The sequence below is a fragment of the Aulonocara sp. 'chitande type north' Nkhata Bay genome, linkage group LG14, assembly GCF_057382095.1.
Source record: "Aulonocara sp. 'chitande type north' Nkhata Bay isolate Kocher_YH1m ecotype deep benthic linkage group LG14, A_spYH_male_GT1.1, whole genome shotgun sequence".
Lineage (NCBI taxonomy): Eukaryota > Metazoa > Chordata > Actinopteri > Cichliformes > Cichlidae > Aulonocara > Aulonocara sp. 'chitande type north' Nkhata Bay.
The window spans coordinates 6895186-6922947 of NC_141357.1; the positions used below are offsets into that span (position 1 = coordinate 6895186).

Below are 27762 nucleotides of genomic sequence, written 5' to 3' on the forward strand. Positions count from 1 at the left end.
AGGCCATCCTTTTCTTGCTGCCTGTTTCCTAATGTGATAATAATAATTTAAAGGAGACGAATTCTGGAGTCTAAAACACAACATATGCTATCCATTCAGGCAGCTCATTCCCAAACATAGTTAGTTGTCAGTTTTTCTTTTAATGAGCAAAATTTCTGACTTGCTAGTCTATATTTTCTTCTTTCATTAAATCATGTGTATGGAGAATGAAAGTAAGCAGTGATAGATTCAAGTGATAGATACTTTATTAATTATAAAGAGAATTTAGGCATTCAGTAGCTTGTTAAACACAGTGCATCACACAGGAGATAAACAGCAAATAGACTGGCTCTTATACAGTGCTTTTCTGCTCTATTTGAGCACTCGGAGCACTTATACAAAATGCCTCATTCACCTATTCACACAAGCACTTTCTAAGCCCAAGTGCTCTGTATCTAACATTCACACTCTGATGAATGCATCAGACTTGAGGTTCACATTTTTCTTGCACAAATATGTTGGCTGGCACGCAGATTGGAGCAGCCAGGAAGGAAACCACAAACTTTCTGATTAGCAGATGACCTGCTCAACCTCTTGACCTACAGCCACCCCAAAAATCGTCCTGATGTCTGATTCAAGCAAGCGTTCTTCTAACTGGGTCTTTCTCATGAACAGGTTTGTACAGCTGGGCGGAGCTTCTGTGCTTAAGGCTAGAGGAGTGTGCTTGAGATGACCATATTAGGAATATCCTCTCTTACCAACAGTCAGAAACTGTCTGAGCTTTTGGCTCTCAGGGATTATTTGTACATGGGATGATTTCATTGTAAAACTAATAGTATATTTACGACAAAAAGAAAGGGAAAATCTAATCAAACTGCTTGTCAACTGTAAATTGTAAGAGCATACGCCTTTGTATTTTTGATTCATGTTGGATTATATATCAGTTTGTTTGATTCATACTGATTGGGATTTGTTTCGATCTACTTACAAATTGCATTTTTCTTAAGACTAATTACATGCCATTAATGGTGCAACCAATAAACAAGCACGTCAGAAAACTAAGTTGCGAACCTTTTTTCTCTGCACACACGCAGACCCAATCCTCTCAGAGCCCACGTCTTTCCCTCAGTGATAAATGTCAGCCTCCCTCCTCCTGAACAGATATCGCTGGTTATTTGGGCTTATTTCTCCAATCTGTTGTTCACCTCAGAACGGAGATGGAATCCATTTCTGCCTGGTTGGCAGCGAGGGTGACTGCAGGACAAAGTAATTTGGCTGGCTGGCACCCTCTAGAATCTCTCTGTCTGAGCTGCTGAGCTATCTCAGCCCTATTTCCAAAGTTTACCTCACACAAACAAGCGCTCACAAAAACCCCTCAGATCTCTTCTCAAAGACGCATAAACTGGTCTAAGGCTGAAGGAAACAAAGTGCAGACATTTGGAGAAGTAGTTAAGTTTGATCTGGCTTTTGCAAACAATCTGAGCAGGTATAACAAAACAAAAAGGACATATAATACAAACATTTTATTATTTATCTGCCATTTCAATTTAAAAGTATATATCAAACTCTAAACATTTCATTCTTTCAATAAAGCATGTGATTTATTTTTTTTGCAGGACAAAGAAGAACTCTATAATCAGTTGCTTGTTGGGGGCTGTAGTGTCCAAAAGGGAACCCAGCTGTAGCAACAGAGTGGACCCAGTGGGTCGAGAAATAAAAATATGTGTCATTCCAAAAACTGCAAAAAAAACCCCCAACAAACATTTCAAGCCATGTCCAAAACCAAGCACCAACCTCTCTTCAAGTACCACACAGGCATGTTGGAGTCAGGGTGAAAAAGAGTTTCAAGTGTAAGTTGAAGTGAATTAATTTATTTTACATGAAATATTTATGGACCCCTAGCCTTCAGATTTTTACAGAAAAGAGAGGGATTTTCCAAAGAATGGAAATCCAATTTGCCACAGAATCCTGGGTCACACAGGGATGACACACTATGTATATTGGTAATCTAGCAGTTACAAATATCCCATAAATTTGTCCATACAGTTTAGCAAAAGCTACATAGACTCACTAAAGAAATGGTTTAGGTAAAAGGCAAAGAAGTTACTTCAATTAAGCCTGGCCAACAACGCCGTACCAAAAATGACATATCAATAAAACATAGATAATCACAGTAACGATTTGCATTGTAAACATGTTAAATTAATGTTGGAAGGCTGCTATTTGGCAGTGGAGGGACAAAAGTGTATTTGGATAAAAGGTGGAGTGTGTTTCTCAGATCCCACACGCAAGATGTTTGGAATTAAACCTTAAAGGCATCAAGCACCATTGTTATTGTTCGGGTGTTTCATTTGTAAAGGCAAAAAATGCAGATTTCACGAGTCAAGGTCTAACAGTCCAACTCCAGCTCCCTAACTAGCAAGGCACTTTTTGATCTGGAAAAGTAAAAAACTAAAATAGAATGATTATTGTAAGAAAACAGGGAAGGAAGCTCTAGGAGAGGGGAAATTTAAAACTAGCTGAGCCTGCTGCGAGCGATTTAGCTCATTAATGTAACACTGGTGAAAAGTGAGAACAATTGTGCCATTTGACTGTGGTTTTTTGATTGACTGGCTCTACTTTTTCAACATTCACCTCCTGCTTTTCCCCTGAAAACATTATTTTGGTAAATCCAATCATCATCTGATTGTACTCATCTTATATTGAAATGAGGTCCATAAATGGAATATGATGGTGCCTTCAGGGGCTTGATTGGAATACTAGAATTTTTACTGGAGTGCACATATAAAATAAAGAAATGGTAAATATGTAGACAGTCAAGTTGAAACTGACGACTTTGTTCTGTGTCAGTGTAAAATGTGCAAGGGAGTGCAGACGGTCTCTGTGAGTGACGAGGTGTTTTGTTGAACTACTGTTGGGTGGACAGGTCAGACAAAGGCAGCTCCGAGGTCCACACACCTTCAGTGAATTCAAGAAAACTCTGTGTGTGAAGCACACTTCATCGAGCGTGCCGTTTCAAAGGTCGGTGGTGATGACTGGTGTTACGCCGTGGATGAGCAGCGTAGGGCCAAGGTCCTGAGTCAGCAGCTCCAGCTGGCGCAGGTAAGCAGTATAGCGGCGGGTGTCAGCTGGGGGGCGTGGCAAGTACAAGAAACGCACAGCGGGTTGGGGCCGGGACTGATCCAGGATCAGCTTGTTGACAGCTGAAAGGTAGTCATCTGACACACGTGTGGCGTTGCTTGGGAAGCTGTTGACGTAATCTTCTTCGTTCTCCTCATCCTCCTCCTCCTCAGGTTGCAGCTTCTTCTCTTCCGTAGTAGCATCCAGCTGTTTCTTCCCCCAGTTGCCTTGACGCTGCCAGTGTAGTGCCACCTGCTGATCCCAAGGCACGGGGTGGATCTGAGCCTTAATTCTCAACTCCTTAAGCAGCTGGCTGAGCTTCTCCTCCGGGCCCCTCACACTTCGGCCCTCCTCAACACACAGGAAGAGACGCAGTGTAGCTTTGCGCCAGTCCCGCACCATGTTAAGGATACATGCCAGCTGCAGCAGGAATAGAGAGCAGGTATCCACATAGCTACAGCTGTCTGGGCGTAGGAGGTTGACTGGCCAGACATCCACATACACAGCTCTCTTCCCGGGAGTGCAGGAGGGAGGTGAGAGAACCTGGGCTCTGTCAAAGTTGTTGAAGTATCGAGCTAGTACCACGTTCTTGAGCATCTTCATGGCATCAGCAATGATAGCTACATACTCCTGGGACCCTAGAACCTTTCCGTCTCCAAATTCACCATAGTCCAGTCTGTTACTAGAGCCCCGCAGGGATACAAAGTGGAAGAGAGGAGGTTGCTCTGGCTCGTGAGAAGGACCTGAGGGATCTGTGGACTGAGTGCTCGACATTGATGGTTCAATCAGTTTGTCTTTTGGAAGACAGTCATCATAGAAACCCAGGACAAGGGTGTTAGGACGCATCCCACCTGGGAAGAGGAAAGGCAAAATTTTTTTTTTTTATTACCATCATTCATTTCCTATAATGTTGAGAGTGGAAGACTTAGAATGATTCACAATATGTCCGTTACATGGCCTGGACTGAAAGTGAGCAAAAGAGCAACCGATGGCTAAAGAAAATTTTTAAAAGACCTTATGAAAGCCTGGAGAACTATTACTTAAGACAACTTGAACAAAATAACAAGAAAATCTGGCTCCTTGGAAGCAAAATATATAGAACTAGTGAGTAACTCAAGACTTTTGCGCAGTACTGTATGTTTTGTGGCTCTGTAAAGACCTTTTTGATCAAATGTGACTCTTTTGATATGCTGCCAGTCCTTGCCCTTGGGGCGGGATTAGGGTTATGGTGCATTTCAGGCATGTTAAATAAACACATTTACATAGAAACTACAAGAAGTTAAAATCAAGTGCATTTTGGGCACATAGATAAAAAGTGCAAATAGCAGTTTGGATATCGCAGCTCAATAACCGACACAGCATATCATCTTAGAGTGTTAACGTGTCTGCTTCTGGATGTTTGGGCAGTTTAGTTCAATACTTGAAACTTTGAGTAAACATAGTAACCAAACCACTGGTTGAAGAGCAGGTACTATTTTTTGACAGTCTAAATAATAATATAATATAATGTAAATGTAAAAACATTCATTAGGCATTGGCTTTAATCAAAATGTAAGTACGTGGAAGGAACAAAAATCATATTAGTATATTGATACTTGCCTTTGAATTTAATAACAAATAAGGACAATGTGCGTTATTAATAGGGGTACTGACCAAGTCCTGAAATGAAGAGGAGATGTTGGACACCATGACGTACAGAATCAGCTAAGGTCAGGTTGACAAAGGCTTTGATATTTAGATGGTCCACCAGGGACAACCAGGACTCATATTGGGCCTGCAGAGGGTCAGACGGCAAAGTGTCTGGAAAAAAAAACATAAAGTTGAATTGCACTAGAAATACATCTGACAGTTGAACAGAAGTGTGCTAAGATTCAGAGAATGAGAAGGAAATGGACCCAGAAGCAGGAAAGCCAAAAAGTAAAAGGAGGGAGTGGAGAAGTGAGTTGACAGAGCTGGAATTAGAGGCAGAGCGTGAGTGAGATGCAAGAGAGCATGCTGAGATATGGAGGAGAGGGAAGAAACAGAAAGATGCAAGCGCAAATGACAGTGTAGACAGACTTGGATAAAGAATGAAAGATACAGGGAAGCACAAACAGGCGAGCAGGTGATCAGTCATCCCAAAAAAAAGCATCAGCATGTATGTAGAGGGCCATCCAGAGGCCACGTCTACAGGCGTCCTGTGGTTGTTTGAACTGTGCTAGAAGCTGCCATGTATTCCATTCAGCTTTAAGGCAAACAGCTGCTGCACAATTGTAAGCATAAATGGGTAGACTCAAAATAGATTAGCAGGGCAATGTGCAAATCCTCAACAACAAACTCCACTTCAGTGTAATTATGTGAATGAATAGCTCGCTCATATTTCTCAAGACCAAGTGGCTCGTCAAGTGAGAGAAGGGCCCTTCAGCGGCTAATGAACATATCATTTTTTTCCACTGTGAAACACAAAGGATTTGGACTGGGAGCACTCCATTCATGGCCAGTCCCGGTCTGCCATCATCTCCCCCACCCCTTTACACCCCACGGAAGACAAAGAAAAAGACAATCAATGACCTTGCCCCTTGAAAATCTGCAAGTGTGTAGAAAGGAGGTGCCTCCAGAGCTTTGTGCGTGCGATTACTTCCCTCGACAGCAGCAGATGAGGCGATGTCAAAGAGAACGGGTTAGCATTCTGAAGAGGTCCATTAAACAATGAACCGCTCAGTCTGGAACTTTGGACTGCATTGCCAACATAGAGGTGCATTTCTCACTCATATACTTTCCATATTTGGCCATTTTAAACTGAACCAAAATGAAAGGACTTTAGTGATAGTGGTATATTTGATATATTTTATAGCAATACAGTTGAAGTTCTCAGGGAAAGAAGATTTTTTTGTTGCCTCTGCTGCTTTTAAATATCATAATCATGTTAAAATCCTCCAAAAACAATATCTTCTCAGCATCCCATATTTATTTTGCTCATAATTAATAGTCTCTCTCTCACACTGAGTGGGTGTACATGAGAAATGGTGCAGAAGTAAGCCTTCGAATCCTCCTAATGCAAAAGTCACTGGAGAAGAAGCTGATTAAATAAACGAAAAAAGTTTCTCGAGGTTTAAATCGAACTTTGGTGTTCTTACTAAGGTCTCCGAGCTGGACGTGTCCCAGCACGTACAGGCCGCTCTTCTTGATGTCGTTGATGAAGGTGATGAGGCCCACGCTACTGCGAGGGTTGGAAACCATGAGCAGGATCTGAGGTCTCCAGAATTTGACGTGGTCCTTCCTCACGTCCAGCATTAGCAAATACTTACGCACCTAAAGGTTGAAGAGAGACATGTAAGCAGAGCTGTTGGAGAATCTGTGCGTTTTTAACCCCATAAACTCCTACTTCACTAAACCTGCATTCCACAGAAGCCTCTAGTTTGACTTTCACTAAATCTGAGTTGTATCTGCAGCTGTCTCATGCTCAAGTCCATTTGAGTCCCACCAAAATAAATATCCAGATGTGACTGAACTTGCAATGACCTAAATTTTAGTTTTTTCACTTAATGTTAATTTCCATAATATTTGATATTGTGCAGGGGAAAAAAAACAACACTTCAAGCTGAAATTGCCAATATACAGTGGGGCAAAAAAGTATTTAGTCAGCCACCGATTGTGCAAGTTCCCCCACTTAAAATGATGACAGAGGTCAGTAATTTGCACCAGAGGTACACTTCAACTGTGAGAGACAGAATGTGAAAAAAAAAATCCATGAATTCACATGGTAGGATTTGTAAAGAATTTATTGGTAAATCAGGGTGGAAAATAAGTATTTGGTCAATAACAAAAATACAACTCAATACTTTGTAACATAACCTTTGTTGGCAATAACAGAGGTCAAACGTTTACTATAGGTCTTTACCAGGTTTGCACACACAGTAGCTGGTATTTTGGCCCATTCCTCCATGCAGATCTTCTCGAGAGCAGTGATGTTTTGGGGCTGTCGCCGAGCAACACGGACTTTCAACTCCCGCCACAGATTTTCTATGGGGTTGAGGTCTGGAGACTGGCTAGGCCACTCCAGGACTTTCAAATGCTTCTTACGGAGCCACTCCTTTGTTGCCCGGGCGGTGTGTTTTGGATCATTGTCATGTTGGAAGACCCAGCCTCGTTTCATCTTCAAAGTTCTCACTGATGGAAGGAGGTTTTGGCTCAAAATCTCACGATACATGGCCCCATTCATTCTGTCCTTAACACGGATCAGTCGTCCTGTCCCCTTGGCAGAAAAACAGCCCCATAGCATGATGTTTCCACCCCCATGGTTCACAGTAGGTATGGTGTTCTTGGGATGCAACTCAGTATTCTTCTTCCTCCAAACACGACGAGTTGAGTTTATACCAAAAAGTTCTACTTTGGTTTCATCTGACCACATGACATTCTCCCAATCCTCTGCTGTATCATCCATGTGCTCTCTGGCAAACTTCAGACGGGCCTGGACATGCACTGGCTTCAGCAGCGGAACACGTCTGGCACTGCGGGATTTGATTCCCTGCCGTTGTAGTGTGTTACTGATGGTGACCTTTGTTACTTTGGTCCCAGCTCTCTGCAGGTCATTCACCAGGTCCCCCCGTGTGGTTCTGGGATCTTTGCTCACCGTTCTCATGATCATTTTGACCCCACGGGATGAGATCTTGCGTGGAGCCCCAGATCGAGGGAGATTATCAGTGGTCTTGTATGTCTTCCATTTTCTGATGATTGCTCCCACAGTTGATTTTTTCACACCAAGCTGCTTGCCTATTGTAGATTCACTCTTCCCAGTCTGGTGCAGGTCTACAATACTTTTCCTGGTGTCCTTCGAAAGCTCTTTGGTCTTGGCCATGGCGGAGTTTGGAGTCTGACTGTTTGAGGCTGTGGGCAGGTGTCTTTTATACAGATGATGAGTTCAAACAGGTGCCATTCATACAGGTAACGAGTGGGGGACAGAAAAGCTTCTTACAGAAGACGTTACAGGTCTGTGAGAGCCAGAGATTTTCCTTGTTTGAGGTGACCAAATACTTATTTTCCACCCTGATTTACGAATAAATTCTTTACAAATCCTACCATGTGGATTCATGGATTTTTTTTTCACATTCTGTCTCTCACAGTTGAAGTGTACCTCTGGTGCAAATTACTGACCTCTGTCATCATTTTAAGTGGGGGAACTTGCACAATCGGTGGCTGACTAAATACTTTTTTGCCCCACTGTATGTGTTTTGCTCACTTTTCTGTGTCTGTTTTTTTTGGCATCAAGGAAAATTGACTTTTATTGGTCCTGAGATTTAGCATGAGGTACATTAAGGAAGGTTTCAGAAACTATGAATTTCATTCCTCTACCATCTGTACAGGCAGTCATCTTTAGAAAGATTTTTTAGCAACTTCTTCAACAACAGAAGCCGGCTTTCTTCTAAAGCAGTGGTTCCCAAACTTTTTTTGCTGGGCCCCCCTTTGTTTTACAAGAAAAATATTCTCCCCCCCTTGCGCGCGCACACGCGCACAAACACATCCTCCAACCACACACACCCATATTTTGCCCCATTGCAGTTTATTTCACACCTCAAACATTTAGTAAACAATTAAGCAAATACAAGTAATCTGCAGGTAGTAAGAAAATAAACTACTAACTCTTTTACGCTGCGTCTGCACGTGATTTTGAAAACGCAGCTGTTTCGTCCACATGTAAACAGCATTTGGAATCACCAAAAACTGAGATTTTTTAAAACTCCTTTTTTGGGTTTATATGTGGACGAGGAATACGGAGTTCGTCACGCAACGTTTTCCACGTCACGCTGTGCGCCACGTTATTGTTTACATGAGATGAATTGCAGAATGACAGATAGTCAGATTAACAGTATTTTGTCTCTATCTTCAGGTTTTATACGCTTACATACACACATGCAGTTACTGTCCCTCCATTTAGAATTCAGAGGCGTCACTGTGTAATTATTTTACATGTACTTGTTTTTTTCCTGTGTATTAATATTCAACATTGCTATCAATACATTTTTCAAAAAATGCCTGTGCAGGTGAAACCAAAGGGAAGATATGCTTCACCAGATTTTCTAGTCTTTGGCTTAGAATGAAGTTGGTTTGGAAACATATTCAGCGATGCGATGCTTCATCTCCTGCTTTGCGTTTGTGTGGGAGCCCCGTGCTAGCAGTGTCCAAGCGTTGTTTTTTTTTTCCCCTTTTCATGCTGCGCCCCCCCTGCAATGGGGCCCCACACTTTGGGAAGGTCTGTTCTACAGCTTGTAGCAGTGACCAGTGATGAAGTTCCCACAGGACCAGGGATCCCAGTTCAACTAAAGCCTGATCCACACATGTCCCTGTACCAGACACTGCCATGGTTTTGTTGCCATGGATGAGAGGTAGATAAAGTATTTATAGTGTATAGAATAAAGTACTCTATAAATGTATGGTGGAAGTGGTCTCTAAAACTAGAAAAAGGCTATATAACCACTAGTCCAGATCCATTCATTGAATAATAATAATAATAATAATAATGGATTGGATTTATATAGCGCTTTTCAAGGCACCCAAAGCGCTTTACAATGCCACTATTCATTCACTCTCACATTCACACACTGGTGGAGGCAAGCTACGGTTGTAGCCACAGCTGCCCTGGGGCAGACTGACAGAAGCGAGGCTGCCATATCGCGCCATCGGCCCCTCTGGCCAACACCAGTAGGCGGTAGGGTAAAGTGTCTTGCCCAAGGACACAATGACCAGGACAGAGAGTCCGGGGATCGAACCGGCAACCTTCTGGTTACAGATACGCTTCCCAACCCCCTGAGCCACGGCCGCCCAAGTATAGAATAGTCAGACATGTTAAGATGTTTATATGCATGTATAGATTAGAGATGGACCGATCCGATATTACGTATCGGTATCGGTCCGATACTGACCTAAATTACTGGATCGGATATCGGAGAAAAATAAAAAATGTAATCCGATCCATTAAATATCACGAAAGCACCTCACAAAACTTGCAACACGCCGTAACTCACCTCAGAACGTTAGCACGTCGGAGCAGTATGCATCACGTGATAGAGCGGCTGTGGCATGCGGGACCTGTCGGTGGTCTGGATAGCATTTGGAGCTTCGCTAGCAACCCGGCATTTCATCTCCGACAAAGTTATCCCCGAGAGAAGTAAAGCAAGTGTGTAAGTCCATCTCTGAATGTTTGTAAAGCATTCCTGCGTTAAGCTTAACAAGCGATATATGGAGCGACTTCCTCCTCTTGCTGCTACTTCAATCATGAAACTGCTTAATGATCAGCTGATCGGCTTTTCTGTCGCGAGTCCGTGTCTCTTGTTTGTTTTTGGCCCACTTTGCACCAGAAAGAGCAAACCAGCGGTTGAACAACAGCAGCACGTTTAAGCTTGATCAGCTGCTGTTAGAATTTATTTAATATTACTTTCTACTCGAGGATCTTTTTCTACGTAGCTGACGCTGGTAACTGTGCAGGGGCGGATCTAGCAAAGTTTAGCCAGGGGGGCCGATAGGGCATTAACAGGGAAAAGGGGCACAAAGACATACTTTTCTTTGCTTAATATTTCTGCTAAGTACTCTTTAAAATACCAAAAATAGGGAGGATGGTGTAGGTTTAAGTTTATTAGATTGATCAGTGTTGCTGAACTATGAAATATTTTTTTTTGCATACAGGTATAACAGAATAGCTTTAGTGTAGTTGTTGTTTTAAACTTGAGTATGAACTTATACAAAATGCAGCAAGATATTTAAAAAAACAGTTTTGTTGATTAAAAAACACTATATCGGATTCATATCGGTATCGGCAGATATCCAAATTTATGATATCGGTATCGGTATCGGACATAAAAAAGTGGTATCGTGCCATCTCTAGTATAGATGTGTGTCATTCAGACTGTTACTGTGAAAAATGTGCCCATGTGCTGCTGCTTATGAATGTACACTTAAATGCCAGAGTGTATTAGAATTATATATATTATATATATTATTATATTTTACAATGCAAGCAATCATGCAGCCATCATCAGGATTCACGTTGATAAAATTGGCTCAAGGTACCATTAAGGAAATGCAGCTGAGTAGAACCAAACATTAGGACTAAACAGCAATGATTAACGCTGACTACATATTGATCATTAACTCTGATGACATGTTAAAGCTGCATCCTACGCAGCCCAATTTATCTCTATGATTGTCACGGACCCAGTTCCAGGGATTCGGGGTCCGTGAGCAGTGTGGACTACTATTGTAGTTATTATTATTATTATTATTATTATCATTATTGTGGTTGTTGTTATTATGGTTGTGTCTGCTGTCCTGTTTTTCCGTGTTGGTGTACTGTCAGGTGTTTAGGGGTGTGTGCTTGTGTATGTGAGGGTGCGGTCGTGGCAGGCACTTTTAGGCCTGGTGGGTGTGGCCCTGCCAGCTGACCGGTCCCACCCAGGAATCCACACACACCTGGCGCCGATCAAGCCTCGTCAGAGGAGCTTCAAAACAGTGTGGCTGAGAGCTCCTCGACGCTGGATCGTTGAGTGACTTCCCGTCAGTCTTAAGTATATTGTGCAAGGTTAGTGCAAGTCTACTGTTAGGTTTTGTACTCACGGCTGCCTTTGGTATGCGTGTTTCCTCAGGAGGAATTGTGGCGACCAGGAGGCAGCACACGGAGAGTACACAGGGAACGGAGACAGAGCACGGAGCACGGGATAAAGGAGAAGACACGGAACGGGAGTTGGGATCGCACGGGGGGATTTATTGTTGTTCGGATTGTCACCACTGTAAATAAACACTGTTGCACTGTAGAGTCCTGCATTTTGGGTCCTCCTTTCCCCACATCCCCACGGTCTGCCAGCGAGACCGTGACAATGATAGAAAATGGTAATGGACAATTCCATGCTTTTCTTCAGACTTTTTGGAGTTTTGAGTGTTAAAACCAAGGAGCAATTTCAGGGCTGAAAAGGAAAATGTGACAAGACTGCTGTTCCTCTACTGACCAATTGGGGCTGGCTGAAAAAGCAAAGACATTCCAGTCACTGCCCAACTTCACAGCATTAAATAGAAATGATTACACTCTGATTAAAAAAAAGAAAGAAAGGAAGAAATATTTGGGTCTGTACAGATATCATCACCTTCAAAAAGTATAAGGTGGGTGAATTTTCTTTCTATGTATTTGGACACCAACAAAGCCTGAAGGAAGGACTGGTGTACTCTAATTATCTGACAAATATTATGGACTGGTATGCGGTACAACAAATGAAAAATGTTTGTGCTTCAGTTCTGGTGAGTGAAGTTATAGTATTTTATTATCTGTTACTTAACACTAATTAGCACATACACATCTATGTATTTTGAACCTGTCAAGGTTATGGATGCACCTAATAAACCAATCTTGCCAACATTAGTGGATAACTTAAAACTAGGGACGTGTGCGACCAGTTGACCACGCTATTGTCACTAGTCAGTACCAGACGTATTGGCATTTAATCCGATTGCTATCATTTTAATTGATGCTGAAATACTTTAAATTGTTGTGTTCTAAATGTTATGCAGCGATGTGCCACCAGATGGAGCATCACTGAGAAATGAGATTGCAGGGAAATGAGCGATTTCCAAAGGGTGGAGGGGCTCTCGAAAGAGGAATTCAATAATTCGAGAGAAGTTCAGAGCAGAGTTGCTGCTCCTCCACATTGAAAGGAGACAGCTGAGGCATAAGGTTAAGATGTTTTAGCCAGGGTTGGCCTACTGGGAAGAGGCCAGGGGCTAGCCGAGGATGAGCTGGAGAGATTACATCTATTATTACATCTGGTCTGGGAATGCCTCGATGTTCCTCCAGATAAGCTGGAGTAGGGGACTGACAAGAGTGAGGTTTCGGCTTCTCTGCTTAGGCTGCTGCCCCTGTTACCCAACTCCAGATGGGTGAAGAAAACAGGTGGATGATTTATCATTTTGTTGTTTTAGACAGTAGTTGTCATGAATCTTTGAACAGCGTTCATAATGCACCACACTTTTCAGCCGCAGTTTATCAGTTTTTCGGATATTTTTAAAATACATGGACTTTTTTTATAGTAAAGAAATCGATTTAGGAACCAGGCACATCAACTAATTCATTTCAAAACCATACACAGAACATACATTACACCCTATAAGAGATTCCAGATGAAACTACAGGATACATATCACTGTCACATATGCAATGATTCGTCACCAGGCACGTTCTTACACATGTTATGAGACTGTCCAGTTATATCCAATTTTTGGGTCTTTGTGAACTCTGTGTTATCTGAGGTGCTGGAAGTTTTTTTATATCCCCAATCCTGGTCTTTGTCTCCTCAATGATACCTCTGAAATCTCCTTAAAACAAATACAATGCAAAATGTTGTTCGCCGGATTCACATCCGCAAAGAAGAAAATTACAAAGCAATAGTTCAGTCCTGACATTTGTATGGAATCATTCTGGATACGATGTCTTATCCGTATCATTAATCTTGAACATACCACAGCAAAATTAAATAAAGCTCGACCCACGACTGTCGAAGCTTGGAAAATCTTCTCATCCAAAGTTATCTCCTGGAAGAGGCAAGAACTGGTTGTAACTGTGTGTTTTTGTGTTTTTTCTTTCCTGTCCCCATGCCTTGTGACCAATGTTTGCTTTGCTACTGCAGTTTACAGTCGTGCTGTATATGTCTGTACACCCCCAACCCTGTTGTAAATCAATAAAATGTTGATCACAAAAAAAAAGAAATCAATTTAATATCATATTTCACAAAGAGACTGTTTGTTTGAAATACGACGTGCAATGTTGATAATGTGTGACGCGAGGTGCCACTCAGTTAAGCAGTATGATTCATTACTGAAGAATGTGATTAATGGCTTCAAATGCCTTTGTTTAGATTGATTTTGACATTTTCCATTAATCGATTCACAAATTCAGCTTGATATAATAATAATGGATTGCATTTATATAGCGCTTTGCAAGGCACCCAAAGTGCTTTACAATTCCACTATTCATTCACTCTCACATTCATACACTGGCGGAAGCAAGCTACAGTTGTAGCCACAGCTGCCCTGGGGCAGACGGACAGAAGCGAGGCTGCCATATTGCAGCCCCTCTGAGAGCCCGGGGATCGAACCGACGACCTTCCGGTTACAGAGGCGCTTCCCAACCCCCTGACCCACGGTCGCCCATATCTGAGTGTTATTTAGTTTTAGACTAGTCGGTTAGTAATTTTTTTCCCCGTTTAGTCAGCTGCCAGGAACATCTCTATTTAGCACACCACCCTCTGGTCCAAATACTCTGGCTCCAAAAAACGGACATGGCAACAGCGACTGCTGCTATTGTAGAAGTTTCAAAATGCCAATCGATGGCATAACAGTAGCTTTTATTTGCAGTCTATGGTTAAAATTGGTGTTCCTGGTATAAAAGGAAAGTTGGGGAGGAAAAAAATAGTTTGAAAACCTTTAAATACATTCAGACACTTGCAGGGTGACTATAAAACAGACAAATGGAAAACTTCACTTGAGAATATCCTAAAATAGTTAAAATGGCTTCCACTTAAAAGTACTTTCAGGGTGTGCTTCATTTTATGGACTATAATCACTCTTGTGCTGCAGCTGGAGTTTAGCCTGAAAAGGCCTCGAAAAAGCCTCTGACAATAACGACTGTCTTAACAATCCAAGTTCAGCTCAAGCTGCTGAGTTTATGTTTGTGTGTACATGACTATCAATCAAAACTTGAGGATGCAACCAGCATTATTATATCATGATTGTCACACTTGTTTTCGTTTTTTTGCTGTAAAACACACACACACACAAAACATGGTCCCAGAGGCAGCGTCCAACTGCCTCCACTCATCTAATCATCTGTCTTCCTTTATCTCTCCATTTTCCCATCTTCTCATCCATCAGACTATCATCATTTCACTGTCGCTTCGGTCTCATCCATCACTTAGTTTCTCAATCACTCAACCCCACTCCCTCCTTATATTCCTGCTTCCTTCTTTCTTTTCCCATGATACCATCAGGCTTTGGTGCCTCAGTTTGTCTTTTTCTCCTCTCACTTTCTTTCCTAAACTCTGTTGTCAGCTGCTTGTTATCTCCAATTGAGATTTTTTTGTTGCTGTTGCTGTCGTTGTAGAATGCTGTGTTTTGTTTTTGTTGCTTTGCTTCAATGTCACCCAGCTGGCAGACCGCCACACTGGTTACTACTCGAGGGTGCAGGAGCATTGGACAAGTGTATGCATGAGCTCAGTAAATGTGCATGTATGGTCTCCTCTGCTGAGCCCATCAGTATAATCATTTGCGCTCTTTGCCTGGGGAGGTTTGAAGGCTCGGAGGGCCAAGCTGAGGCTCATTTGTGAAATGAGTATTCAAAGGGTTTATGACTTACATTTTAGATATTTGGAAATAAGTGCGGATGCACTGATATAAGTACCTCGTTGTTTGCCAGCAGCCTATTGTCATTAAAGATGACATTCGCAATGGCAATGTTTATCTAGAGTGTCAAATCAATTTTGCGCTGGATAAATATTCAAACACATTGTGATTTAACAGGTCACTTAATTTTATAATGACATAACAAAACAACAACAAAAACACTGGAATTCTAACTGACTGTCAGCCAAGCTGTTTTTAAAAATATGAATTACAGCCAAAGACTGTAAACAAAAAGTGGATGTAGTTGCCAGATCTGAAAAGTGATGCAATATCATTCCCTAATGGCCAGCCCCCATGTGGGATTTGAAGATGTCTAAGATTTCTAGTAGCTTCACCTGTGGGATGAAAATCCTTTGTCACCTCGTTTGAGTTATTGTGTTCAGAGTTTTAGAAAATTTGACCTCTAACTTTAACCTTGAAGTTGAAGTCACTGAGATTAATGTACCTATGGTACTAAATGAAAATCGTACACCACCTGGTTCTCAAATTATCACACTGATGAACTCTGGTGTCAACGGCAACAGCCCGCCCATCAGCCTTTTACAGCTGAGGGGTAAAAAGCTATGGTAGCTATTATATGGATTAAAAACTATAACAAAGGACTTTACATAATTATTATAATAATAACTACACATAGATTGAGTGTTTAATAATGGAATAGAGATTCATAGATTGATTGATGATATGTTAAAATACATTTTAAATATTATTCAACTACTGACAAAGCAGTAATATGACTGACCAGCTAAGTGCAGGTTTAAATAAACCAGTCTTCAGCCCTCATCCGTACCTATCACCACCATTCTGGTAAACAGAGCTATCAAGGGTGGCCAATTGAATTACTTGAGAGTAGCTGCTGCCTCAGTGTTGTGTCTTGTGTAAGAGAAACTGCAGAAGTGGGAGGAGATGATACTAGAAGAAAATGGGAAAAGGGGGTGGTGAGGATTTGGAGGAAAAGTGCAATAAGTTAAGTGGTTGTAATCATGTTCTGCCTCCTGACAAGCGAGTGGCAAACCCAGACACCCTCTCTGCAGCCTTGGCAATGACTCCCCCACTCGGCTGTGGGCCGTCCTGGCAACGGTGAGCTGTCTCCTTGAGAGCAACAGGCTGGCCCGCTAGAGGACATGAAGAGCTGGATGATGTAAAGCTCTGTTTGTGTGTATCAGTGTCATAAATGTAAAGAGCTTTGCGGGGGAATAGATGTAGGTGTGTGTGTGTGTCTGCTAAGCCTGATATAAAGGTGACAGATAGCTGCTGTAGGGATGACAAGGCGGCATGAGTGAGAAAAGAGAGAGGGGAAAATGTGTGTGTTTGTCTGCTAAATGCAAAATCATTGGCTGAGGAGAGGCAGCGGAGAACTGTCTGTGTTTGTATTCGTTTGTGTCTCTATAAACCTGATAGAATGGTTGCTTGGCAGAGGTACGGGCTCTTGTAAAGCTGAGGGGATGAGATTTTAGTTGCTATAGTAATGACAAGGCAATACTGAGTGTGTGTTTGTGTGTGTGTGTCAGACCTGGTGGAAAATGAGAGCCTGGCTGATGTAGCCCCAGCTGGAGGTGGGACTGAGGTAGTGAATCAGCAGAAGCAGCAGGAGCATGAAGGCGATGCTGGCCGAGGCGTAGATGGCATTGATGAGGAACATCATGATGGCGCAACCGATGATGCCCAATATGCATGTGTGCCAGGTGAAATAACGAAAGGTGGGCCTGGGGAGAAAACAAGGGTGGTGAAGAGAGCACCACATTAGAATATTAGCCACCCCCCCACCAGCCCTCCAGAAAAACAGACTGCAAACCTCTGAAGTCATTCAATACTGGAGGGATATTTGTGCTTTTTTTTAAAAATTGTTTTCTAACTTAATACTCATTACTATTTTCTTACTAACTAAATGGTTTTGACTCTTCTAATATTCTAAAGATGAGATATTGCTTTGCTTTCAAATCAAGCCTTGAGAAACGAGAGAAAAAACCCTGCAGGAAACAAACGCAGTTTAACTCTCTGCTCTATGCCTGTTTCTTTTTACTTGTTTCCCAAGTTCATTCAAAAGGAGACCAAGTGTGCTTGGTCTGCACTGAATGCATTCACATAATCTAAACTAAGTTCAGATGGTACTATAGGGTATAAGGTTTTTCTGAAATTACCAACCAAACAAATAAGTAGACACTTGTAAACCAACTATAGTAAACTGTTTCAGAGTATTTAAAGTTTAGTTGCATTGAAATAAAGGTGGGTGAGCTCTACAAAGTTCTGGCTGTGTAAGGGGTACAGATTTAAACTGCCAATCTCCCTTTCACAATAACTTCTATCAATAGCAGCATAGCTTTGGTTTGGCTTTTTAAAAATGCAAATACGCTTCTACTGCAGAGCCCAGTGAAATTAGATGTATGAAAAAACAGACATTGCGAAGGCCTACTTTACACTTTAAAATTGACATTTTATAAACAAGGGCAACACAAACAGACCGTCTGAAATGTCTGTAAAATTCTGAATCCCACGTAATAAACAGCATGTTCCATTTGTGCGTCGCTGTTTGATTGGACTCCTTCAGAGGATACAGTCAGACAAACCTTTTGTTAGTGACCAGCTTCCATCGCACACCTCTGAAGAAAGATTTCCCAAAATGTCAGAATGTTCTTTAAAATGAGAAGGATTTAACAAACCACCAAGGAGTTTAGTGAAACAGCAGCTGCAATGGAATGAAGATTCTCCTAACATGGCTGTACATGTACTTGGGCTGAGAAAGATAACTAAGGGAAGGCCCTACTGAATGAGTAATGTCTGGCAGGAGCAAAGAATTACATTCTCAGCCAGAATAGTACTGCTCCCATTCTCCAGTCAATTTTTATTAGCAATTAGCAGTTGCTAATTTTAGAGTTAGCAACTGCTAACTGCTGATTTAATCAGACACCAACTATGCTTTTAATACTTAAATAAATACTTTAAAGGATGTCTAATCAGCCAGTCACATGACAGCCAATGAATGCGTTTAGACACGTTCACATGATGAAGACAAGCTGCTGAAGTTCAAACCGAGCATCAGAATGGGGAAGAAAGGTGATTTGAGTCAGTATTTCAGAAACTGCTGATCTACTGGGGTTTTACCACATAGCCATGTCAAGATTTGTACAGAAAATGGTCTGAAAAATAGGAACTATCCAGTGAGCAGCAGTTGTCTGGGTGAAAATGTGTTGATACAAGAGGTCAGAGAAGAATGGTTAGACTGCTTCAAGCTGATAGGAAGGCAAAAGTAACTCAAATAACCACTCGTTACAACCAAGACATGCAGAAGAGCATCTCTGAATGCACAACATGTCAAACCTTGAGGCAGATGGGCTACAGCAGCAGAAGACCACGCCAGCTGTCACTCCTGTCAGCTAAGAACAGGAAACTGAGGCTATAATTCACACAGACTCATCAAAAAGTAGAGAACAATTATTTATTTATTCATTATTGTTATATACATATATATATATTTATTTTTTTCTACTTTCTTTTACCTCCTCAGTTATTTTACTTTTCTTTTCTTTTTTTCCGTCTCCATGCTTACAAGTCCACATATGCTAGTAATTGTTTACAATTGAATCTGTATAAGCATGCTGTGTTAAAAAAAAAAGCAAAAAAAACAAAAACAAAGAGAGAACAGAACATTAAAAAAGTAATTTTTCATAAACAACAATAAAGAGTGGATCCATCCTTCCCTGTGTCAATGGTTCAGGCTGGTGGGATATTTTCATGGGACACTTTGGGCACCTTAGTATGAACTGAGCATCATTTAAATGTCACAGCCTACCTGAATGTTGTTGCTGCTGACCATCTCCATCTCTTTATGACCACAGTGTACCATCTTTTGATGGCTAGTTCCAGCAGAATATCACATTTTTATCATAAAGCTCAAATCATCTCAAACTTGAAAATAAGATCACTGTATTCAAATACACTCCACAGTGACCAAATGTCAATCCACAGGAGCACTTTTGGGATGTGGTGGACATCTGCCTGATCCAGTCATACCAAAATGATCCAAAATCTCTCAGGTGTGTCCAGTACCTTCTTGAATCTGTGTCATGATAAATTATGGGAGTTCTGAAAGCAAAAGGGGTTCAAACCTGCTACTGGCAAAGTGTAATGAAGAGTGTATATGCTGTGAAGTAAAATCTCAGGCCTCAGACTGCTTGATAATTGTTGTGATCTTCTGCTTTGCCTAGTGTATAGTTGTGCTACTTACCATGGATTCTTTAAGTATATATCAAAGAAGATAAAAACTGGGAAAGAGCCATCTGGAAACTGGACACATTTTTACCACTGCTAAGGGAATCTTTTATACAGCTGCTACGGCCATAAAAGAATTTAATTTGTCTGAGTTTCACTGGAGAATTTCAGTGACACGTGAATTCCCACTTGCTGAGACTTTTGTACTTTCACAGACATGAAATACATGAATGCTTACCAGTTGTTTGGAAAACACTAACATTTAAAGTATGAATTTTATAGAAATCAACTACACAAAATTTACAGGGACTAAATTGTGCTCCTTAGGGTTTATCACCAAGGTCTTTATGCAACTATCTTAGCTTTTGACATCATAACATTTTAATTTCTGCCTCTCATTACCTCGGTTCTGTGTTCCTACCTGATGCTCCAACAGCTTGAGATGCAAATTTCTTGGGGGCAATATACTATTATCTGTCCTTGATTATACTACCTTAATTAAGTCAGGTTAAATTACTTGGCTAAGTAAACCTCATAATGAAAAATCTTCAATCAATATCTATATTTTAGAAATTATGCCAACTTAATATCTGCCATAATTTTGCTAAAGTGTTTTTTAAAGTTTTTTTTTTAACCAAAAGTGATGTCTCACTCTCAATGTTAGACAAACCATAATTAAACATCAGAGTCATTCCCTAATGTGTGACTTCACAGCAGCATCAAAACTAATGTGGCGTTAATGCTGTGACAAGATCAATTAAAACAAACAGCACACATAGATAATAGGCTGCTGCTGCTTACTGCTTTAGACCTTTCAGTGTTTGTGTGATCGGGCATAAATTCTTATATGAATGCATGAATGCATAAGGACACATTAGCTGGCTTCCATCCACAAATACTTGCATGAATTTTTGTACTAGTTTTAAGTGGAAACGAGTTGGAGGGTCATGGAGTTGGGAACTGCACAGAGGATGGAAATGCTCATATTTTTGGAGGAGCATGTAACTGACCTCGATTTCCCTGCAATAACTGAAGCTGTGCGGATAAACAGCCATTAAAATAGCTGTAATTACACAAAGCAGCTCAAATGACCGGCGGGCTTCCTTCCTGGATTCACTTACAGATTTAGACTCTTTGTAAGAGACAGAAGCAACAACTGCTGAACACAACGATGCAGCGAAGTGCTAAAGTACGGAGAGAAGGGCAGGGGGGTGGGCCCACCAGAAAGCTAAATTAAAAGAGAAGACAAACACAGAGCTCAACTGAAAGAAGCAGCCATGAGGTAGTCATTAGTCTTTCTGTTGGTCAAGCTGTTAAAGGCAAAGGAGCAAAGCGAAATGTGTGCAAGTCTAAGATTAAAAACCTGAAAGTGAAATCTTTCAAAGCCAAAAATTGCTAAGGCAAAAATTTTCTTAGTACTGGCTCAATAATGACAGTTTTTAACTGTGTAACTGAGTCAGTAGATCCAGCCTATTTGCCAGAAATACTCGTGACTAAAACACTAGTAACATAAGCCCAATTTATGAGCGGGATTTACAACAGCCGACAAATGAAAATTTAAAAAGCAGAAGTAGAACAGATGGAAGAAACATCCTTCAGTTTTGTTCACCAGAAAGAACTTTGCAACTTCTCCGTTGGAAACACTCCAAACAGCTGATCCAGGGGTAGAGGGTAAGCGAGTAAATAAATAACTTGACATAACTAATTTTAGGGAAAGATGTTTATGGTTTTTGTCATGAGGTGCACATCAGGTTGGTGAGAACAGAAATAATGAAACGCTCAACGTCACACCAGCTGAGTTGCTGATGCAGTTTGTGGAGTTTATATGATTAACATAATTTGGGTTAATGATTAAAACTATAAAGTTATAGCTTGGAATAGAATAGAATAGAATAGAATAGAATAGAATAGAATAATCCTTTAATTGTCCCACAAGGGGAAATTTGGTATAAAAAAAGAAAAAAGGACTCTGTGTTGACACTGCCAGCTCGGAGTGGCGCCGGAAGAATCTTGGACTTGCTTAGTGTTGTATTATATTGGAAGTAATACTTACAGATTAACATATCAGGAATAATGGAATAAGTTTGTAGTTTAATTTCTTGTGCTTAAAATGTATACTTTTATTTTGATAGTCTGGCAGAGACAGGAAGTTAGGCGAGTTCAGAGTGGAGCCACACAGTTTTTTGACCTCTAAATCTCTGCATCCATTTTAACTGAACTTTGTAAGCCTTCGATAATTCCGGATTCAGTTACTGTGTACCTGTTTTGGACATTTTTGGATAAGGAAAGATTTTTGGATAAGAAAAAAAGGGACTAAGTGGAGAGTCGAGCTAAGGCTTCATTCACTGGAAAGCGACACATACTATTCTCAGAAGCATTTAAAAGAGCAATGAAATAACATGGGGAACTGAAACTCACACCGAATTTGATGGATGGCTGGTTAGCAACTGTTTAAGTTACAAAAACGCTGGTTTCATTAGAGTTTAATGACTAACACTTTAGGGAAAGTTAAGCCTCTATTTTGAAGACGAAACAGTAAAACACTTGAACTTGCTGGAGGACGGTATCTTCTTAATATTTCAGCTCCCTCCTAGCTTGTTCCCAGTGTTGTACCATACAGGCCTTCTGTCTTCAAACTTTGCTTTTATTTCCTCTTGACCTGATCACTTCAGCATCAGCATTGCCCACAATTGTCTCATCTAATCCTTCTCTTCATCTCATCGAAGAGTTGGTGTAATTACGATAAAAGCTTGCCCACCCGGTCTGCCTCCCCCCTTTACCATCAGCGACGACGGTCCCCTCGTACACTCACCTCGCACGCTCCCCTTTCTCCCCGCCTCACTTGTTCTCAAGCAACTGATGTCACTTAGCTGACACAGCAAAATGCTGCCAATCAAATCCCCAGAGACATTAAGAAACGCAGAATGATGAAGACAGAGAGAGAGAGAGAGAGAGAGAGGGAGAGAGGGCCAGGCTTTAGCCAAAAGACACGTCATAATTGAGAAGTAGGGACAGAAATGTTATCCTTCCTCACATACACTCCCAAGGGGAGGCGAGAAGAAGATGCCAGATTCTTTAAGTAAGAGGTCAGTGAGTTTGAGACGTTACGTCATGCAGCACCCCAACACTGGCACAACACCAGTGGGGACGGGACTGACCTTAAGAAACCTTAGATCATTTGATATTGGATCAGCCTGGTAAATTGCATCCGCTTCCTCTTAGTGCTTGATATATGAGATACCTGAGCAAAGGTTCAACCAGAAGTCAGAATATTATCTGAAAACTCTTCATGCAATTTAACAAGAGAATCATGGCAGGATAAGTTTTTTGCATCATTATTTTTTCTTAAAATCTCTTCTATTTTCTTTGAAGGGAATATAGTATGTCCTGTCCTACTAAGGTTTTTCTCTTCTGCTGTTGAATACCTTCATTAGAAAACACACCGTTTTATCTTTTGTCTCTACATGTTCACGATTAGTAAGTCTGAAGTCCTATCACAAAATATTCCCAATCAATTGCAGCTTTCATAACCTAACATCACTAGCAAAGGGGAGCCAATGACAATCTCCTGCAAACATTGGACAACACTGGTGTACAAATCTATGATTCAGCTATATTTCATAGCTGAATTTGTTTGTACTCTACAAACACATCTAGAACTTCAGATCATGCGTGTGAACAAGCTCTTCTGGTTTTCCTGTCAATAATAGCATAAGCAGAAAAAATTTAGACCGTAACCTTTTATTTTAAACATATTCCAAAATACTTTATCTTATCATAAAAATAACTTCTGTCATTGTGAATACTATCGGCTAATTTACTTGGAAGTATCTCAGTCTCTATAAACATACAGTTCCAATCGATTATATTACCTCAGTTCTTCTATTAACTGCTTTTAGAAATATAAGCAGCAACTGTAAAAATGTTAAAAAAGAGTAAAGAACCAGACAAAGAGTATAAATCAGCTCTCTCTTATGTATAAAACTGTTAAATGAACTTTATACATAAAGGTCATCCAATACAAGCCCTAGGTGTTGCATTTTAAGATAAAAAAAAAAAAAAAAACAACATCCAAGGAATACAGTTGTTCTTCAGAACCAGAAAGGGTGGTCTGTAAATCCTATAGATCTTCTTACTGCCTGCACATTAGGGTCTATGGAATCTTTCAAGAATAGTGAGGTCACCTTTCAGTTGTTGATCTCTTAATCCATACATAACCTGCTCCAGAACGCAAGTTACCACTGTGATGGACCTTAATAAGATGAAAAACAAGGATTAAAGCTGAAGTCACCTTAACAAGCTCTGAATCCCCCTCATATTACAGGCCTCTGCCTTTCTGTAAGAAATCCTACACTCTGACATATGTCACAGCAAATCACTATCAGTTTCTGTCCCTGTTGTCCATACTCAGTTCTGAATCAGCAAGTCTTTTGGGTCAGGCTGATATTATGTAGTTTGAATTTGAGTACAGGAAGAGCAGATATCCTACTGTACAGTTTGGTTCCACAGGTTGAAAAGGCCGCCGAGAGAAACTAGTGATGTTGGGCTTGACTTCACAAAGTATGATACAAAGTGACGGTGTTCATGTATGAACAAATATCAGTTTAAAAAACATCTGTAAACTGAGTATCGACTATACTGAATCAGTATCATCACTAACTGAAAGGAAGCATTCAGCAGAGGAGCTCCCCTTAATGTTGTCTGAAAGCAACTTGATGAGCTTAATTGTGATCACTTTGGAATGAATTTACATAAATTAAATAAGCAACATGGAAGCTGAAATGTGTAACATAAGATCATTTTCTCTCCAGCTAATTCTGACACAAGCTATCCAAGTCATGTGGGAGTCCTGCATGTTTCTGCAATTAGAGAGCAACAGTTATTTGTAAAACAGGAGAGAGCCTTCAAATCCATCCATCCATCCATCCATCTTCATCCGCTTATCCGAGGTCGGGTCGCGGGGGTAGCAGCCTAAGCAAAGAGGTCCAGACCTCCCTCTCCCCAGCCACCTCCTCCAGCTTGTCCGGGGGAATACCAAGGCGTTCCCAGGCCAGCCGAGAGATATAATCTCTCCAGCGTGTCCTGGGTCTGCCCCGGGGCCTCCTCCCGGTGGGACATGCCTGGAACACCTCGCCCAGGAGGCGCCCAGGGGGCATCCTTGCCAGATGCCCGAACCACCTCAGCTGGCTCCTTTCGATGTGGAGCAGCAGCTGCTCTACTCTAAGCCCCTCCCGGATGGCCGAACTTCTCACCCTATCTCTAAGGGAGAGGCCAGCCACCCTTCGGAGGAAGCTCATTTCCGCCGCTTGTATCCGCGATCTCGTTCTTTCGGTCACTACCCACAGCTCGTGGCCATAGGTGAGGGTAGGGACGTAGATCGACCGGTCCTTCAAATCATAATGCAATAATGCTTTTGTAAATAGGTAACTGCTATGCTGATGGATTTCTAGTGCTTGGCTAGACCTGGTTTTGTACTGAGATGAACATAATGGCCTGAACCAACAACAGGCGGAGGCACCACTTACTATTCCACTGAAGGGGTTTAGAGTCAGAGCCAGAGTGTCACGGCATTATGAAGTGTGATGTGTTCACTTGCTGATACTGAAGTGCATTTGAATGGTGATGGGATTCTGTAGCTTTGATAAAAATTGAATGAACTCCACAGTTGCTGAATATGAATGGCAATTTGCAAAAGGTTATCCACTGTACATTACAGCATCAGCCTTTCATCGAAAATTGGAGCACTTGATAAAACTCAAGATGAAACGGATCAAACATCAAAGTGTATACCTCAATATATCGTTCGCAGAAGTCTCCCTCGGACAGGATTTTATTTTCAGAGGTGGTGGGGTGTTTCCCTATTACATGCTTTTGTCTGCAATTTCAATGTCTGAAATTTTACACCCTCTCCACCCAAGGAATAATTACAGGCCGGGTTTCACACAGATTTTCACCAAACTCCCAGGTCCTCTTGCATTTGAAATCCAGCTCGGAAATCCACTTTGCATTTTAAAAATATGATTATACAGCTGCTTACTGATACTGAGTTTCATCAGCCTAGGATAGTATGGGAGCCAAAGTTAAATAAAACCAAGTGACACTAGCAAGACGGTAACATGACTCACAAACCAGCAAATAAACTTTCCACATAATATTTGCCGGCAATTGCAAAGTGTTTTAGATATACCTTTCTGAATTACTTTGTCATGGTTTGTGTTTTTTTCCCAGCTGTTTCACCAAGGTTTATGACCAAACATACATTTTTGAATATTTCCTATTGTAGAAACTACGTTTTCTATTAATAAAAAACATGTACTGGGAATTGTGTGTACCATTCGGCCCGTATACAGGAAAAAACATGGATGTAGCCATTATGTTACCCGCTAGTTTTGGACTCACATTTTGAAGCTTGATCATTAGTGTTTCAGCCGCTGCCATATTGTTGTTTTGAAGCTTGAAGGTACCTTGCACCTTGAAAAGGTGGATGGCTAAGTTAACAGTTAATGCAAGCAAGCTTGAATGGCAAGCTGCATCCATAAACTGCATGTGTGCAAAAGCATAGACAAAGGTTATAAAACATTTTTTAACGCATCCTCAAGAAAAACCCAGAGGAACTACAGTGGTTGTTACTTCCATGCTAACTTCATCTTACTGCTCTGGAGGTTTCCAACTGATTCCCCCCTACATTGGCTCCTCCCCGTGTCCTTTCATTTGCCATATCCAAGTTAGAATCCATGAAGAAGAAGAAGAAGAAGAAGAAGAAGAAGAAGAAGAAGAATCAGAATCCTTTATTGTTATATTTGGTAACTCTCGGCACATATCAGAAGAGTCCTTCGACCTCAGCTAAGAAACACAAAAAGTGGCAAGGGTTATTTTTTCCAGCCTTCATTTGAAGAAGTTAAACAAGTTTAAACAATTATTTCCACTGGGAGTTAGATAAATGTAACACTGTGCAGGGAACAATGTTCAGGGAAAGAGCTCTTCTTGTGATATATATGGCTATGAAAGTTGATTCAGGGAGCATACTTAAAATTGAGAGTAAAAAACAGCAAATAGTGTTTTTATGCTTTGTGATTCTGTCCCCTGTTACACCTCTGTGGACCCAAATGAGACTGAGAATACAATAAAGTTTAAAATATGCCACCAGCTCTGAAATATACAAATCAAAGGCATTACATGGGCACTTCCACTTAAAGTCTGCAATATTTGTTAATTCATTATAGACTTATTAACAATATTTACTCGAGGTTTCTCCTCAATTCCCCTCCATATTAAATCCTTCCTGTATCATTTCATATGCCATAGAGTTAAATGTTGATTATTTTAAGATACTATTTAACAATTTTATAGCTGAGCAGGGGGTGGCTCTAGCTCAGGATGTAGAGCAGGTCTTCAGCTGATTGGAAGGTTGGTGGTTCGATCCCTGGCTCCCCCCCAGTCTGCATGCCAAATATCCTTGGGCAAGATACTAACCCCCACTGGCTCTCCGATGCACCCATCAGACTATGAATGTTCATGAGTGTTAGTTTGAAAGCACTGACAAGTATAGAAAACAGTGCTTGTGTGAATGGGGCGTGTTGTACAAAGCGCTTTGAGTACTCCAGGAGAGTAGAAAAGTGCTATATAAAAAGAATCAGTCCATTTACCATTTACTTTTCATGTCTCCTTTAAAACTGACAGTGTTCCTTTTCTGTAACTCCTGAAATGCAGTTTAACCACAAATGGTTGCCATAGAATTTAAGGGCAAACAGTAGAAGGTTAGTACAGGTCAGCTTTCAACACAATAAATGAAACAGTGCCCGTTGGCCTGTAAAAAAAAAAAATGTTGGGCAAGTTGAGTGTAAAGCTGCTTGCCCATTTGGGCAAGTCACACCGTTTCCACCTTTTGATTCACCTAAGAAGCAAACTGACTGTTCTTCATCTCATACACATGCACACCTTCATACACCCAGTAACCTTTTGCACAATGCTCAGTCGTTTGCACATTTCTGTTGCACTGTTGTGTCTGCACTGTCTTTGCTTTGGGGTTTTTTTGCAATT

General features: G+C 41.1%; 1 protein-coding gene across 1 annotated transcript in view; it reads right to left on the bottom strand.

Annotated features, from left to right (window-relative positions):
- Positions 1-229: 229 nt before the first annotated feature.
- LOC147313987 (solute carrier family 12 member 9) overlaps positions 230-27762 on the bottom strand; it is an 85508-nt gene continuing 57975 nt past the window's right edge. Inside the window, exons 10-13 of the mRNA XM_086260735.1 lie at positions 17027-17219; positions 6216-6390; positions 4753-4899; positions 230-3950 (exon numbers count right to left, since the gene is read on the bottom strand). Of these exons, the coding sequence (XP_086116861.1) occupies positions 2995-3950; positions 4753-4899; positions 6216-6390; positions 17027-17219 (1471 nt within the window). The 3' untranslated portion in view covers positions 230-2994. The remainder of the gene's footprint in view (positions 3951-4752; positions 4900-6215; positions 6391-17026; positions 17220-27762) is intronic.